The 18,884-nt window shown below is 42.5% G+C and overlaps 1 protein-coding gene across 7 annotated transcripts in view; it reads left to right on the forward strand.

Moving 5' to 3' along the window:
- The window catches only part of LOC148329655 (CUB and sushi domain-containing protein 3-like), a 493,599-nt gene that overhangs the window by 401,471 nt on the left and 73,244 nt on the right, over positions 1-18,884 (forward strand). For all 7 annotated transcript variants that reach the window (XR_015845569.1, XM_088306210.1, XM_088306213.1 and 4 more), the window contains one exon: positions 13,298-13,477. Coding sequence is in view for 6 of the 7 variants with exons in the window: in XM_088306210.1 (XP_088162336.1) it covers positions 13,298-13,477 (180 nt within the window). In the remaining variant the exon portion in view is untranslated. The remainder of the gene's footprint in view (positions 1-13,297; positions 13,478-18,884) is intronic.

Here is an 18,884-nt window from a genome sequence, read left to right on the forward strand (position 1 = left end):
ACTAAAACATTTTAGCATTTATATGAGCCATACATATACTGGGGCTTGATTTTAGCAGTTGTACATGCTTTAATTTAAAGTGTTGCATACTGCCAACAAGTTTCCAAAGGAAGAGCAATGTCTCTTGAGCCATTGTGTAACCTCAAAAGTTGCAATGCATAATATGAGCTTGGCTCTTTGATAACAATTTTGAAATAAGCCCCCTTGTAAATGTCTTCACTGCTCATGTTATAAGAACTCTATCAGTACCCTGGATGAAATCATGACAGTTTGTCATTCTAAATGGCATACACAGATTGATGCTCAGACGGCAGAGACGGACGGGGTCAGTGGAAGGAAGGGAAGTTATTTAATTAATTATTCATCAAACTAGCCAGACTTTTCATTTTGGCGTGTCTTTGCTTGCTTGAAGTGATATGAATATCTCTCGGGATTTGACTGTTATATTCACCGGCCCATTCAGCTGCATACAGACGCTGCTTGGTCCAGCTTTCTCACTTTTCTTGTCTTCATCAATTCCCATCGAAATTCTCTTTATGATGATGCATTGACATTATTGTTTCAATTGGGAAATTCAGGACAATTCCCAAACTAATGGTCTATTCCAGGCCGACCTGGTCAAGCAATGCTGTTTAAAACAGTCCCAAATTCCTACAGAATGGGTATCTTCAAATAATGGACCATGCATTGTCTCACAACATTTTTTTTTCCTCACAAACGCCGCTGTCACAGACTGCATATATTCAGTATAACAGTTGCTGTTGTGATCTCGTGACCATAACGAGCCAATCAGGTTGTTTATTTACCAGAAGAGATTTGTATTATTGAAATCAAAACAAGGCCTGGTTGTTCCGAAGTTTGTAAAGTTGATTCATTAGAAAGTTGAATGGAGTACTTTTCTGTTCTCCAAGAAGCCATTTCAAAACCATTGGTTCTTAAATGTTGCGAGACCATGACTTCATTGAAAGCCCGGTACAGCAAAGCTACACGAGTTAGGAGTAGAGGTGTCACATCTAATCGATTAGCATTGTTTCCCAACCTTTTATCACTAATTATTATCAGAGCAGACTGATTACCTTTTGTGTTTAATCAAAATTAGACATTTGCAGACATCTGGTTTTACTGATGACCGAATCAGTAACTAAATCTGTTTCAAAAAGGTTGGTAAGTAGATTAATTCCTCTCGTCTGATATGGTATGTTATAGGTATACAGTTGTTGATTTTTAATCACTAAACAATACATACAACAAATAAACAACAATACATGTTCAATAAAAAGTGATTGGGGAAATGGTTTTTTAATACACTTAAATGCAAAATTAAATGTTTTCCGCTCATTCAATTATTTGATTGAATAATCAATAGAAATATTTATTGTAAAAATGTCAATAGCGAAAAGCTACTGAAAAGCTAATGAATGTTCCCACCCAATTTTGGTGCAACGTAAACGAGCATTTAGCAACATATCGGTTTTAAAGGAATGTGTCAATTAGGGCTGGGCGATAAACCGAAAATTTACCGTTACCGAAATGTATTACAGTGACCGACATAATTTTGCCCTTGTCGGTAAATTCGGTGTCTAAAAAAAAAAAAGAAAAAGTCTTTTCTGTCTGCGGCGATGTTCATGCCTCTTTAAGACGGCTACGGCGCTTCTAGTCACGTGACTCATGCGAAGTAGAAGAATGTAAACAGAAGACGCGTTCGTTGCTGGCGATTCAAATCCTGACGCGGCTGACACGGCTGCAGACGAAGTAACGTTAGTTGAAATTGTTCCTGTCGCGCTTGTCCCGAAAAGAAATTCGACATCTGTCGTTTGGAAATGTTTTGGGTTCCATAAAGACGATGTTTGAGCAAAAGAACATGAACCACAAAGTGCGTCGTAAGCACCTGAAACAGCGCGTCCAACCTTTTCTGTTTCACCACCCACAACACAACCATGCTGTTGACTTGGAGCTTGTGCTAAAAGTTCAAAGTGAGAAGCAAGGTTCGACAAGTGACAACAGCCCATAACGGAGGCGACACCATACGAGAGAATGTCTCAGAGGTGGACGTGATAGCCTAGCACAGGGGTGGCCAACCAGTCAGAGACTAAGAGCCACTTTTTTTACTGTGTTACTGCAAAGAGCCACATCATACTTGGGCACACATGAACATCATTCCATGCATCATGTGTGTGTGCGCGCACACACAGAGAGAGACACACACAGGCCTCTGCTCAGCCAGATTTATTGAAAATGACCCACAGCAAAATAATGACAGTTATTTTTTTCAACAGTTAACATTGTGTGCACTGTCTCACACACACATAAACTCTCAGTTCAAGCAAGTCCACAAACAAAAATATAACAATTTTCAATGACATTTTTCTCTTACTATGCTGCTTAGTGGGACTTCTTCTTCCATGTTGCGACTTGACCACAAGTCGGATGTGGATGCAAAATACTTGACATATCTAAGCTCCCATCCCGATGTTGTCCGTATTGGGAAGTACGGTTTGCGAAAAATATTTTCGAACCTCGTCGGCTACTTTCATGAGATGTTTTAATCCCGTTCGCTCAACTGTAGCGAGAGGAGCTCTATCGTTAGCTATGTGCTAGGCCCTAGCACATAGCTAAAGATAGAGCTCCTCTAGTTACAGTGGAGCGCACAGGATTTAAACGCCTCATGAACGTAGCCGACAAGAGGTACAAAAATATTTGTCGCAAACAGCACTTCCCCATATGGACAACATCGGGACGGGAGCGGAGACATGTCGAGCATTTTGCATCCACATCCGACTTGTGGTCGAGTCGCAACATGCATCCCTGTTTGAGCCTGAATGTGCAGTACATATACGACAAGTGGCGACCGCGCACCAGAGTACTCGAGACTGCACATTTTCCTGATGAAGCACACTTGTTTATTTGGCATTGGCATTCCATTGACATTTTTTTCATTTTATTTAGCATTTTGTTTACAGGCGACTAGCTCCTTTGCACGTGGCATTATTTATATTGTTTACAAGATACCTTTACACAAATCTAGGGCTTTGCAAATGGCATTGCAGCATCTCAGCACAATATATTTGCAGAAAAAGATTTTGTGAGAGGTACCCTTTTCTCCTGTTCTTTGTGACATTGTTCAAGTCATGCAAAGCAAGCTATTTTGAATGTTTATTCAAATTATTTTTGTACTTTTATTTTTCATTGAAAGAAATGTGTACCAGTTGGCCAATAAAAAAAGCAGTTAATATGCATTTCCTGCATTTATTTTGATTTTGGTCCTCAGGGGGAATTTATCGAGCATTTATTGTTATCGAGGTAAAAGTGCCCAATTTATCGCGATATTGATTTTAGGTCATATCGCCCAGCCCTAGTGTCAATGCTAATGCAGAGACGTTACCTGAAGGTACGCAAAATCGTATTGTATTTGAAATGTTCATACTTGTTCTGATGCAATTAAGACAAACTTTCAAGTGAAATTTGAGAGTTCGGCTTAATTTTTCCATGTTCAGTGATGCATGACATTTAGGCCAGTACAATTTGTGCTGAAATGTCTGTCTGACATGATTGTGCCAGTTTAGTGATTATTTAAGTTATTGATTTATTTTTTTTGTATATCAATGAGCTGTTTAGGGGAAGGTTTAGAGGTGTGTTTGGAAATAGCTTTAGAATTCTGTGTTTTGGGGACTTCATTTACAGTTCCAAGAAAATATATTTTCCCCCTTCTATTTTTTTTGAATAGTTTATCCATTTTATTGTTTTAGATCATCACCTGAATGTATAAATATTATCTAACTAAAATGAAATGCAATTTTAATTTGTGATTTGATTTATTAAGGGAACAACTATTCAAAGCTAGCTGAATCTGTGTGAAAAATTACATGACCCTCTTGTAAAATCATGAATTTATTGAGGCTAATCACATTTTTTATTTTATTAACACTGACCTCACCTAAACCTGATTATCTCCAGACCTGTTTTTTTTTTTCATCGCAACCTGCCAATGGTATAGCGGAGGCAAGCATTGTATAAGTCATACGGATTCTTTCTGGCTTGGTTTGTCATGTTCTGTTCTCACCTGGTGTCTAAAACGGTGATGAATTTCCAGCAAAATCCATACACACATGATGATATTAATCATTAAAGTGAGGAAACAATGCAAAGGAAGAATTTGACCAAAGTGCTAATACATTTTCAAGTCACTGTATTTATGTTCTTGCACTGTTGTGATTTAGTCAGATCAAAATACTTTTATATATGGTAGAGAGGCTGATAATAGTTTTTTCACATTTGCAAAACCACCAAATAATTGTGATATGAAATAGGAAATGTGATGTTTTGATTTTAGTTGACGAGCTACAAAACAATCTGAACATTTTAAGGTTTGTACATTTGCAGCTTGCAAGCAAACGCCTCTGAATTGTACTTCAAGTTCACTGCTATATCATTTCCAGAGCTGGGCACTTGACCCTTTTTATCCGATCAGTCCCCCATCTCGGGCCTCAACCCTCTGGCCTTATTCATAAAAATTGTCAGCCCCTGACCCCGTAGATATGTGACAGGAGATCTTCATTCTGAAGGATTTAAAACAAAATGACAAAAAAGTCTCCATGTAAACCCAACTTGTGTATCCTTTTCCTCCTCATCTCCTTTCTTTGTCTCCTTCTTCTTTTTCATCTCATTCTTCTTCATAAGTAACCCTAAATAAGTATGCACATTTGGTTGTGGCACTTTTGACGCGTTCCGAGGCAATACTTGTCGTTTGCCCATTTCGCCGAGTAGGTTGCGATGAATTTTTTCCCGCCTTGACTCACACGCACGAGCGCCAGATTAAAATCCACCTCCAGCAAGGCCTTTTTTAAAATGTGTCACGCCCCACCCCCTGCCCAAAAAATGGGCGTCCGGAGGGCTGGACTGTTCCGCCCCGGGGCAGATTGCCCAGATCTGATCATTTCCAATACACACAGCCATCTGTTAACCAAATATAAGTACAGCCTACTATTCAACACTTTTACAGACCTCTCCAAAAGTACTCCAATTGCGAGTCATCTATTTTTTTGTTGTTGTGAAATGGAGACAGGGTTTTCAGATCAAAAGATACATAAGTTAAATAAAAGAGATCAAACAGACAGAAGTTCAGCTTTTATTTTGTGGTATTTATGTGTGATAAACAACTTGGGACAGAGCGTTTTTTGTTTGAAGCTACCCACTTTTTAAGTGTGCAAAAGTATTGGAACATATGACTGATGGGTATTTGAAGTTACTCATGTGTTGGTCTTTTAAATTTATTGCTTAAAAAATAATTGGTGCTCGTTTGTGGTTTAGGTTTTCAACTGTAAAAAATGCATTTGCTGTTAAGCATACATGAAGACCAGAGAGCAGTCTATGTTTGAAATGCAAACCATATTGAAGCTGAGAGAAGGGGCAAAAATCAGGCTAATTGCATTGGGTGTAGCAAATAAATTACATCAATTTGGAATGTCCTTAAAAAGAAAGAAACTATGAACATACTGAGCAACAGACATTGATCAGGTCAACTAAAGGTATCAACGCCAGTTGATGTCAGAAACTTTTGAGAGCGATGAAGAAGCACCCAAAGACAAGTCAGTCACATCCCTGGCAATATCCTAAAGGCAGGGGTAAAGGTTTCAAAATCCACTGTTGGAAACAGACTAGAGAGAAGAAATATATACATGCCTCATGACAGGATGCAAAACACTCATCAATAAGAAGAATCGATAGGCGCAATTGAATTTCTTGAAGAAGTGCCGCGATGAGCCTCAAAAGGTTTTGGAACAAAGTTTCATGAGACCAAACCTAGCCTCTCCCAAAGTAACGCAAAGGCCAAATTTTGGCAAAAGAAAGGATCTGCTTATGATCCAAAACACACAACCTAATCTGTGAAGCGTTGTGGAGGTATTTTGGCTATTGCTTGCATGGCTGCATCTGGAACAGGTACATTTGTCTTTTTTGATTATGCAACACATGATGGTAACAACAGAATGAGTTCTGAAATCTGCAAAACCTTTTTAAGGAGGGCTGGCTGTGTTTGTTAATGATAGATGGTGTAACCCTGGGCACATCACTATTAAGGAGTAGCTTTACAGTCTGTACATTGAGCTGTCCGCATACACATACACACGCAGACACACATTTATTTTTTTTTTTTTACTTTTATTTCCTTATAGTTTATATTTTTGTGTTGTGAAATACTAAAGTTGAGCTGATTATCGCTGGACATTAAAAAAAATAAATACAATCAGAATCAGAATGCCCTTTCTTGTCATTGTACTCAGTGTGCAACGAGATTAGAGAGCTCCCCGCTCCAATTCAAATACATATACAGTGAACCCCCGCTACTTCGCGGTTCACCTTTCGCGGGTTCAGTGCTTCGCGGGTCTAAAAAATATTCGGGAGCATTGTAGTTTTGGCGAGCGGCACAAGGGGGCGCTGAAGCGGTTAGACGGCGGGCGTGCGCCGAAGAGGAGAGTGGACGAAGAATAGAGTGGACGGAGAAGAACAGGTTCCCCCGGACACGATTGGTGGCGACGGACACGATCGGGGGCGACATTTTGCTTCGTTCAGGACCGTGCGTGAGCTCCGAAGGAGACCGGCCGGCGTGTGTGGCTGTCAAGCCGAAGAGAAACAACTTCCGCCCGGGCACTAGCGCGGCGGCATTTTGCTTCGTTCGGGACCGTGCGTGAGCTCCGAAGGAGACCGGCCGGCGTGTGTGGCTGTCAAGCCGAAGAGAAACAACTTCCGCCCGGGCACTCGCGCGGTGACATTTTGCTTCGTTCGGGACCGTGCGTGAGCTCCGAAGGAGACCGGCCGGCGTGTGTGGCTGTCAAGCCGAAGAGAAACAACTTCCGCCCGGGCACCGGCGGAGCGCGAGGCTGTCAGTTATGAATGAATAAATAAATAAATGAAGAATGCCACCTTTCATTTCACTGTCATGATCCGTGCCTGTCATGCCGCGTGTGTTTTTGTTTTTTCAGCTGTGTGGGCGTTCCTCCAGCGATCGTCTCGCGCCATGTCGTCAGCTGCTGCGAGACGCGCTGATTACACTGACTATTTTGTGATAATAAATATCTTTGTATCACCACCTTTTTTCCCGGGTCTGCGTTTGGAGAGTCCTGTTCAATCCTCCAGTTCAGCTGGAGGATCATAACATTCACAGGGCACACCGGACGGCGTACCAGCAGGTAAAAGTCGAAGTAATTAAATAAATACAAAAAGAAGTAATTGAATAAATACAAAAATAATGGCTGGGGAATAAAAAAATAATAAGTTTTAATAATAATTTGTTTTTTGTTATAACATGAATTTCACTCTCTCTCTCTCTACCAGTATATATATATATATATATATATATATATATATATATATATATATATATATACACACAGTGAACCCCCAGTTATCGCGGTTAATGGGGACCGAGACCACCCGCGAAAACTGAAAATCCGCGAAGTAGCGGCACACCTTCAAAAATGCTTAAAAAAAAATAAAATAAAATATATATATATATGTATATATATATATATATATATATATATATATATATATATATATATATATATATATATATATATATATATATATATATATACTGGTAGAGAGAGAGTGAAATTCATGTTATAACAAAAAAAAAAAACTAATTATTATTAAAACTTATTATTTTTTTATTCCCCAGCCATTATTTTTGTATTTATTCAATTACTTCTTTTTGTATTTATTTAATTACTTCGACTTTTACCTGCTGGTACGCCGTCCGGTGTGCCCTGTGAATGTTATGATCCTCCAGCAGAGCTGGAGGATTGAACAGGACTCTCCAAACGCAGACACGGGAAAAAAGGTGGTGATACAAAGATATTTATTATAATCACAATATAGTCAGTGTAATCAGCGCGTCTCGCAGCAGCTGACGAGACGATCGCTGGAGGAACGCCCACACAGCTGAAAAAACAAAAACACACGCGGCATGACAGGCACGGATCATGACAGGCACGGATCATGACTGTGAAATGAAAGGTGGCATTCTTCATTTATTTATTTATTCATTCATAACTGACAGCCTCGCGCTCCGCCGGTGCCCGGGCGGAAGGTGCTCCTCTTCGGCTTACTGTGACGCGAGCATGCCCTCCTCCTCGGGAGCTTCCATTCGGTTAAACTTAGGGGCCGCTTGGAACCGCCCGTGCCCGGGGAAGGTGCTCCTCTTCGGCTTACTGTGACGCGAGCATGCCCTCCTCCTCGGGAGCTTCCATTCGGTTAAACTTAGGGCCCGCTTGGCACCGCCCGTGCCCGGGGAAGGTGCTCATCTACGGCTTAACTGCCACGCACGCCGGCCGGAGCTCTGATACGGTCCGAACCGCGCGAAACGTCGCCACCAATCGTGTCCGGGGGAACCTGCTCTTCTTCGTCTACTCTCTTCTTCGTCCACTCTCCTCTTCGGCGCACGCCGGCCGTCTAACCGCTTCAGCGCCCCCTTGTGCCGCTCGGCGAAACTACAATGCCCCTGAATATTTTTTAGACCCGCGAAGCACTGAACCCGCGAAAGGTGAACCGCGAAGTAGCGGGGTTTCACTGTATATATTTATATATATATATTTTTTTTTAAGCATTTTTGAAGGTGTACCGCTACTTTGCACCTATATATATATATATATATATATATATATATATATATAGGTGCGAAGTATATATATACACAGTGTTTTTTTTTTGTTTTTTTTTTGTTTTTTGAAGGTGCGACGCTACTGCGCGGATTTTCAGTTTTCGCGGGTGGTCTCGGTCCCCATTAACCGCAATAACCGGGGGTTCACTGTAATAGATTATTTAAACATTATAAATAAATAAATACAAAATTGGAAAAATAAAAACACATTATGTCGCTGTTCTGCAACGTTAGGTTAGGTGTGTGGGAGAGTTCAGCATGGAGATGGCTCTCGGAAAGAAACTGTTTTTCACTTGGTTAGTCTTTGTTTTGATGCACCTGTCAACACCTGCCAGAGGGCAACAGGTCGAACAGGTGTGACTCAGGTGAGTATTGTCTTTAATGATATTGAGAGCTCTGCTGAGGCACTGGATGGTGTAGATGTCCAACAGGGAGGGGAGAGGGCAGCCAATAATCCTCTGTGCTGTTTTGACTGTCCTCTGGAGCCTCACTCTGTCTGCCTCAGTGCAGCCACCGTACCAGGTGGGGACACAGTACGTCCGCAGGCTCTCAATGGACAAGTGGTAGAAGACCAGCTGCAGCTTCTTGTCCAGGTTGAATTTCTTGAGGACCCTCAGGAAGTGCAGACGCTGGTGGAGCTTCTTTATCACTGCTGTGGTGTTGTGTGTCCAGGAGAGGTCATCGGAGATCTCTACTCCCAGGAACTTGAACGTGTGGACCCTCTCCACTAGGCCTGCACGATATGCGGTTTGAACATCGCGATTGCGATGCAATAGTCACATTGTAGCACGTGCAATGTTCTTTTTTTTTTTTTTAGAACACTAAGACTTTTGGTTTGTTTCATAAAAGCAGCACGATACACTATGCCCTACATTGTTGAGACTACACAGACCGTCTTGCTCATGCCCCCTGCTAATTAGTCAATGCCCACCCCCGCCCCGCCTCCACTCTCACTGCTGTCTGCCCTTAAAACAGGAGGGGACGGCAGCAGAAGCGGCAGTAGGTTTAGTCCCCAAAAGAAAGTCAACATCCGAAATATAGAGTTATTTTAAGCCATAAAAAGGAATATACAACACACAAAAAAACCCTCTGCCGACAGTGCCTCGCCGTTGTTGCTGCAACACGGGGTAATACAACAAACCTGTCCGACCATTTGAATCGCTATTACGAGCCCCCATATAACCAGTTCAGACTCATTAGTGGGACCCGATGTAAGACCATCTACTCAAAAATCAATGAAAGACCCCTTTATTATAACACTTTATGATAAGAAGTCCAAACAGCATCGACAAATCACGAATTCAATAACTTTTCACTGGGCGAAAGCAAATAAACGCCGTCACGAAAGAGAGGTTTAAAAAAATTATCCGGACGCTCGACAAAAGGTATAAAATGCCGTGGCGTACGTATTTCTATCAAGTGGCCATCCCAGAGCTGTATGATAAACAAAGCAAAGTCTTCCCAAACAGAGCTATTTGAGTCATCTGGTGAAAATTCTTCTAGTTTCAATAGTAGGAAGGCAGTCTCTGATGTGCTGGAGAACCAGTCTCTCAAAGCACTTCACTATGACTGGTGGGCGAGCAACAGGAGGGTAGTCATTCAGGTGGATTGTGGGTGACTTTTTGGGTACGGCGGGAATGATGGTAAGTGTTTTCAAGCTGGAGGGAATGACTGCCTGAGCCAGGGAGCGGTCAATGGTCTGTTGTGAAATGCGCTATTGAAATAAAACTGTATTGTATTGTATTTTTTGATGGTTAGTCTGATCTGCAACACCCTTCATTGAAAATAATGTTTTGCCTCAGCCTATACATAACGAATAACAAAGTTGGTGTGCAAGAATCATGCACATTTTTTTCTGTGCCATTGTGTAATGTGGCATGATGTGTCTATAAAATATGTTACACGTTTGTAAATCAGAAATCAGAAATCCCTTTATTGTCATTGTACTCAAGTGTGCAACGAGATTAGAGAGAGAGAGAGAGAGAGAGAGAAAATGACGAGAGCTGAGGTCACTGCGGTAGACTGGTGCGCGGGACAGTCGGAAACACTGAACTTAACGTACTTAACGTAAATAATCATCACCAAACTGTATGTGGACATATCTAGTTACCCAGACTAACCTAAAAATCATTTTGATTTTATGGATGGAACTTTCTTAGGGTGATTGTCCTAATATTTTCAGTTTCAAGTGAACTCTAAGTAGAGATGTCAACATAAAGTTGGGTGACAATCGACAGCAGTTTTCGGATATTAGGTGATGTTAAGTTTGTCGACATTACGCTTTTCAGACTATCCTTGATGCAATCACAGTACGTGAGGACGGACCTGTTGCATTGGGGTCTGCAACGAAAGAGCCATTTGAACCCATTTCATAAAACTAACCAAAGGAGCCACTCACTTGTAGGACATCTATTGTAAAGATCCATTTTCTTTTACTTTCTTCCTTTTTATTCCGGCGGCCGATGCCACATTAAGTCTGGTGGCCCGTTCCGAGTTTTATGTCAGCTTATCCGCCATATTGGATGTGGCCACCGTATTAGCCATAAAATTGTCAAATTATATTCATATAATTGAGGTAGAATGACATAATACAATCAAAAGTATGTTCAGTATGAATCCATTTACTTTTGGCTTGATAATACTTCTCCAAGCACGAAGTGAATGAGGCCCCCTCGCAAATGACTTCACTTTGCCACATTCAATATGCCTTTCTCAAAGTAGGGGTCTATGAATATGTACTGTAAATGTTCTCTATGGTAATACTTGCCAGCGGTTGTCGCAAAGGGCGCCGCTCAAGAAAACAGACTGCAACAGTGCTGCGTGATTTTTTTATTACAGCAGGGGTGTCAAACTCATTTTTCTCCCAGTATCTTACTACCATTTAATTCATTTTAAAAGTCTGATTGGTAACGAAGAAAACATGCTTGCAATATATTATATACTACAATATATATATATTTATGACAATTTGCAATTTTGGTATTTTAACCCTGCGATTGACTGGCAACCAGTTCAGGGTGTACCCCGCCTACTGCCCGAAGATAGCTGGGATAGGCTCCAGCACCGCCCACGACCCTTGTGAGGACAAGCGGTACAGATAATGGATGGATGGATGGTATTTTAGCAAGAAATATGAAGTCGTGCATGATTTGCCTTCACAGACCACATAAAATGATGTGGCGGGCCGTATCTGGCCCCCAGGCCTTGAGTTTGACACCAGTATCTTATAGTATCATCAAAAATATAGAGTTCTGGGGACAGTTCTGCATTCACGATGACTTTAATGAATTTTGCTCACAAAATGTCCAGACATATTGCAAAAGTAAAACTGAATTGTACTTAAATAGTCAACATCCTATGGCATTCAAATTACCGTATTTTCGCAGTCATAAGGCACACTTAAAAGTCCCAAATCTTCCCCTAAACTTACACAGCGCCTTGTAAGGCGGCTGCGCTCATTATATGGACAAAGTATCACTCGCGACCATCAACCCTTTTACTCATTGGGCTGTTCGGAGTGCATGTTAGCACACCCTGCTGGACAAAGTGTGAGTCATCTATGCTTCAAAGTGACCATGACTATACATTATGTGACTATGGTGTTTGGGTGATGGTGTGGGAGAAAGCTGGACAAAAGGGCAGCTGTCCACAATGTTGTAGTCTGTCTTATCATTTATGTTATTGCAAGCAAGAAACGTCCCAGGTTTAGACAACAGACAAAAAGCCCAAAGCATGACAGCAAATCTCTCTAAACAGCCATGTGATTTGGCTGAGTCTGAGTGGCTCCAAGAAGGCATTGCTCTAATGGCTCCCAAGAAGCCATTGCTATATCATTTTGTGTTATTTTTATTTCTTTTTGGTATATTGATGGCATGAGAGATACATGTTTTGTGTTAATCTTATTTCTTTGTTTCATTGTTTGCTTGTATGCTAAGGTTTTATTTATTTATTTTTTTTTTTTGAAACAGTGACTCTAAGGAGTGTGGTGACCAGTGAAGTCCCTCCCCTGACGTAGTCTTGTAGACTATTGCCATGATACCTATTATTGGTTAGAGTCATTGTTAATGATAGCGATTGTCAATGGTATCATAGCAACTGTCTTTGAAATGTGGCGGTTGCTTATGGTATTGAGGCAAAGTGAATTGCCATGGGCTGAGTCAGCGCGAGCAGCCAAGCTATTGCTATGCTAAAAGCAGCTGAGCAGCTGAGCTATTGCTATGCTAAAAGCAGCTGAGGCGGCGCGCCCAGTGTGTGCTTCAAAGACAGGAATAGCACCCTCAACAGGTGTTGCGCCCTTTGAGGCAGCGAGTCCTATGACTGCGAAAATACGGTACTTAGAATCTCCAGTTCTCTGTTGATATTTAAGCAGTGCTTCTGAAAGGCCAAATCTCTCTCACAAAATACATTTATAATTTTAAATTAGGACCATGCAAATTTTTTATAGCTCACCGGGCTTAGTTAAAATGTTTGTAATTCTCTTTTCAGCAAATTTCACATAAGCCTCCTCCAGGGTTTCCTCTCTCCCCCACTGAGCCCCTAATTATCCATGTGTAGCCTGCTCAATTTGTATGTACAAAGTATGTGTCTCAGGGTTTGTGTGCGTATCCTGATTTTTTTTTTTGCCATCTGCCTGCTCTCCAGCTCATGCATGCAAGCAGCCACGCAGCCCAGCAAACTCTGATGTGGTGGGCCTGGACTTAGCCTCCTATGGATACACCCTGGTATACACCTGTCAGCCAGGATACTTCCTTTCTGGGGGTTCAGAGCACCGCTTCTGCCGCTCTGATGGTAGCTGGACTGGCAAGGTGCCCGTGTGCAGAGGTAAGTTTTCTGCATTGTTGTTCAATGCCCAATGATTGATATGATGCCTCTGAGTAGCTTAAAGAAGATAAAACCATCCAGAGTAAAGTTACAATTATCAGCGATGAGTGTGTATAATTATTATCAGTCAAGTCATTATATTATGACTAATCTTCGCTTTAACTCGGAATAAACAGACCGAAAAGCACTTTAACGGCACCACAGACTGTCCCTAAATGTTTTTGCCCTCAATATTTGAGATATTGCGACTAGTACTTTTGCAGATTTTTTTTAAATTATTCCTTAGTATTTGTTGTTGCTGACAAACTCCTGTTGCACAATTCAGTAAGTCAGTAGAAAACTGCCCCGCGACCCTTGTGAGGAGAAGTGGTAAAGATAATGGATGGATGGGGTAAAAAAACTGTGGAAAGTTGAGCATTTACACAAGTCAAATTACAGTGTGCACCCATAGATTTTCGACTCTCACCCCTAAAATTTCAAGTTACAGGCTGCTGTGCTCCGAGTAAAAAAAGGTTAGTCTGGAGCCCGGGGTTTTGTGATAAATGAGTGATACAATTTTTTAAAAACTTGATTGCAATGAAACAGTTCAAATGAAACCAGGCTGGCGACTGCATAAAAATTGCCTTAATATTTCTTAAAACCGTCAAGTCATATTGTCAGGTTTAAATGCCATTTGCAGCAACTGTCCCACTTTGTTACATCATTCACAAAATGCGTCATTTTCACTTTAAATCACTCTTGAAATACCAAATGTTGGGATAATTCGATTACACAATACTTTTACAACTGTCTTAACATCAGCATGTGTTCTTGGAAACAACTTAGCTCATTTTGAAAACAAATTAATTACAACCAAACAATATTGCATTTCTAATACTTTGTTTTTCAAACGAATAACATATTGTCTTCAAAAAAATCTTTTTTATATCTGTATGTGGGAATAATTTCATATCATACTTCCCCCTCTTGACACATGACTACGCTCATGTGTCACTCTTGCTGCCCCTTCATGATTTAGGCAGCCAGGATTTGCCATCTGCCAATTTGCTGATCTTGTCCTCAGCAATGTTTGCACCTTTGTTGTCCCAATGTGTGTGTTCAATTAGTGGTGCATTTTTCCTGCGTGAGATCAAATTGTCAAGTTGATTTGCCGTGTGTGTGTATGTGTGTGTTCAATTCCCCTTTTTGTAGTGCTGTGTCGACCTAGAGGTCATGCCTTGGGCTGCTGCCTTCGCTGCATTGTCAGCAAGGCAGTTTCCAATTGTAATTGAGTCATTTTCTGTTAAGTGAATTTTGCATTTACAAATAACTATTTAGACGTGTTTTATACACAACTTTTTCCTGTTGTGGTTTTAAAGCCCCTGTTTGCCCAATGTCGACAGAACACATGAACATGTATCTTGACTGTCAGTCCACATTGTAACCATACAGCTCATACAAGATGGGAAACCTCAAACTTTGACTTTCTCACACCCGCCTACGCTCTTCCTGCTTACTCTAACAATTTCTCTCTTACAAGTTATCTGTTGGTCTCACACTGCTAGTACTCCCGTCACATAAAAGTCAGTGTGATTTCCGTCTGTGACCTTGGTTCTCAAGCACTTATCAGTCTGGAATGTGCACCTGGTTTTGTGTCTCACAAGCCTGAATCAATGCAGAACATTTTGCTGCTGGTACTGAACTTACAGATTTTAATATCCCTTGAAACAAAATTTCAATTTGCAATCCTATAAAAAATGTCTCTCCAGTCGGGAGAAAAGTGTCCATAAGGTCAGGTCGCGGTTTGGTGGTAATTTGGACGCGGCTTCCATAGTCGTGTGGCGTGCCTTCTACTGGTCTGGGAAAAAATTACGCTGGGCTGAGTGCACCGCACCTTGTCAGTGTAATATGTCCCAGTGACAATTGGGTCGCCGTGCAATGTAAATGTAAATGGTGGACAAGAATGTCATTTTTGATTTTTTAAAGCAGCGGTGAAGACTGCTTGATCACACTCTGACGTGGCTCTCGCCATAGGATCCAATTGCTGTGACTAGCATGCAAGTGGGATCACTTTGCTGTTTTTCTGCAGCAACACAGGTCCATGAAACCATTTTTTGCACTCACTGTTTGCTCAAATGGCTAATTTGGTAGTGTGTTAAGATGCTTTGTCGGTACAAATCTCCTTTTTGGTCTCATGTTCCCTTGAACATTATGTTTACTACACACTAGACACGACCTACAAAAATTCTTTGAAAAAGGTTTGTAGTGCTAGTGGTACAGCAAATGTCCTGTACTATGGATATCAATCATCATCCCCCCTGTTGAGACATGGGAATTCCCATGACTCAATTTAGCAGTTAAATGTCAAATTGGTAGTGCTAATACAGTAATACCCCGGTTATCGCGGTTAATGGGGACCGAGACCACCCGCGAAAACTGAAAATCCGCGAAGTAGCGCCGCACCTTCAAAAATGCTTAAAAAAAATAAATATATATATATATATATATATATATATATATATATAGGTAGAGAGAGAGAGAGTGACATTCATGTTATAACAAAAAAAAACCTGTAAAATATGTCTGTTTACAATAACAATTGAGGGTCTAGAACACTGTTCTACCGAACAATTTACTTACAAACAACCAATTATCGTTATCAGCTTTCAAAAACAAGCAAACACTACAATTAGCTAACATAATTAGTCCGTCGTTTTGCGCAACAAATTAACATTTATAATTTCTATTTCTGGGGGTTTATGATTACAGTAATACCTGTACATGAATAAAATTGTACCATACCATATAGAAAATGGGTGTAGAGAGAGACATTCGTGTTAAACAATCAAACAATAAAACTGTCATGACCCGTGTCGGTCATGTCAGGGTTGTTGATTAGTATTATTGTCACGTCCCATGCCATGCTTTTGTGTTGTTGTTTTCTCAGCTGAGTGGGGGCGTTTTCCGCCAGCGCTCGTTCCCGCCCTGTCTCGCCCGGCTGATGAGACGCACACACCGGTTCCGCGTTAGCCTCCCAGCTGACTCTCATTTGTCCTGTTAATTACCGGACCATTTAAACACCCCGTGCCGACTGCTTGGCGTCGGTGCATTGCTCCCGCTACACCCTCTATACGCGTGTGCCCCGATTGCTCGTTCATCCCGTTCTCGTTCACGTTCATGTTCATTTGTAACTTATAACTGTATTTCCTAAAATCTTCCCCTTTATTAATTTCGTTTGTAAATTTTGGAATTATTTTCCTCAATAAGATCTCATCACTCATAAGTAGCCTTTTATTGGTCACTAATCATTGATTCCATTTTATCTCTACTTCATCAATCGTTTTAGCACAATTCCAACCACTTTTATCACTCTTTCTGACATTTTGACACACAGACAGACGCACAAACATATACACGGGCCCACAAAACGACACACACAGTTCTCTACACTGGACAGCTACAAACAATAAAAACATGTTATAAATAACAACAACACAATCAATCTTTCACTTTGGAGTGAATTACAGGACTGCTTTCAAGGCACCAACTGGGATCTCTTTGATCCTCAGGACCTTGATGTTTACACGCATTGTGTACTGGACGACATCAAGTTCTGCATGGAAACTGTGTCCCTAAACAAGGCCATACGGACCTTCCCAAATGCGAAGCCCTGGATGTCCAGCCAGGTCCGCTCTCTCCTCAAGGCCCGTGACGCTGCCTTCAGGTCAGGCGACAAAGCCCAGTACAGGGTGGCTCGTGCTGACCTGAGCAAAGGCATCAAGCTAGCCAAGGCAAACTACAAGAGGAGGCTGGAGTCCCACCTTGCCAGCAACAGACCACGGGAGGTGTGGCAGGGTCTACGGAGCATCACCAACTTCCGAGGCAGCAGCACGACCTCTGTAGACCCGAGTGCATCGCTGGCAGAGGAGCTTAACTGCTTCTTCGCTCGCTTTGACTCGCCCCAACCGTCACACCCCCGCGCTTCATGCCTCAACCCCCCCCCCCCACTCACCGTAGAGGAACACGATGTGAGGCGCGCGCTCCTGGCTATTAACCCCAGGAAAGCTACTGGACCCGACGGAATACGAGGCAAGGTCCTCAGAGCATGTGCCCACCAACTGTCACATGTTTTCTGCAGGGTCTTCAACCGCTCCCTGGCTCAAGCAGTCATCCCCTCCTGCTTGAAAACCTCCACCATTATTCCTGTCCCCAAAAAGTCACCCGCAGTCCTCCTGAATGACTACCGTCCTGTTGCTCTCACGCCAGTCATCATGAAGTGCTTCGAGAGGCTGGTTCTCCAGCACATCAGGGTATGCCTTCCTCCCACTCTGGACCCCTACCAGTTTGCATACCGGGCTAACAGATCCACTGAGGACGTCATCAACACTGCTCTGCATGTTGTGCTGGGCCACCTGGAACGACAGCAGAGCTATGCCAGGATGCTCTTTGTGGACTACAGCTCGGCATTCAACACAATCATCCCGGACATCCTCGTTGCCTAACTGGACATTCTCTGCCTCCCTGCCCTCACACGCATCTGGATTAAGGACTTTCTGACCAACAGACCCCAGACTGTGTTGCTCGGCCCCTACACGTCCTCCACCCATACGCTGAGCACCGGTTCCCCCCAAGGATGCGTGATGAGCCCTCTCCTATACGCCCTCTACACCTACGACTGCAGCCCGGCCCACGGTAACAACACCATTGTCAAGTTTGCTGACGACACGACAGTGGTCGGTCTGATTTCGGAAGGTGACGAGACAGCCTACAGAGAGGAGGTCCAGAGACTGACGGCTTGGTGCGAGGACAACAGACTGCAACTCAACATTGCAAAAACAAAGGAGATCCTTATCGACTTCAGGAGGAACAAGACGGTGCCGTCCCCCCTCTGCATCGACGGCGTGTGTGTAGAGAGGGTCCACACGTTCAAGTTCCTGGGAGTGCAGATCTCCGATGACCTTTCTTGGACACACAACACCACAGCAGTGGTAAAGAAGGTCCACCAGCGTCTCCACTTTCTAAGAGTCCTCAGGAAATTGAACCTGGACAGAAAGCTGCTGCTGGCCTTCTACCACTCGTCCATCGAGAGCCTGCTGACGTACTGTGTCTCCACGTGGTACGGCGGCTGCACTGAGGCTCCAGAGGACGGTCAAAACGGCGCAAAGGATTATTGGCTGCCCTCTACCCTCACTGTCGGACATCCACACCGCCCGGTGCCTCAGCAGGGCTCTGAATATCATCAAAGACAATACCCACCCAAACTCACACCTGTTCGACCTGATGCCCTCTGGCAGGCGCTACAGGTGCATCAAATCAAGGACGAATAGACTGAGAAACAGTTTCTTTCCAAGAGCCATGTCCATTCTAAACTCTCACATACACACACGACCACCCTTACCTTGCAGAACAGTAACGTGATGTGTTTTAT

Source organism: Idiotropiscis lumnitzeri, chromosome 10 (assembly GCF_059441095.1).
Source record: "Idiotropiscis lumnitzeri isolate Australia: NSW breed Sydney's pygmy pipehorse chromosome 10, RoL_Ilum_1.0, whole genome shotgun sequence".
Classification (NCBI taxonomy): Eukaryota; Metazoa; Chordata; class Actinopteri; order Syngnathiformes; family Syngnathidae; genus Idiotropiscis; species Idiotropiscis lumnitzeri.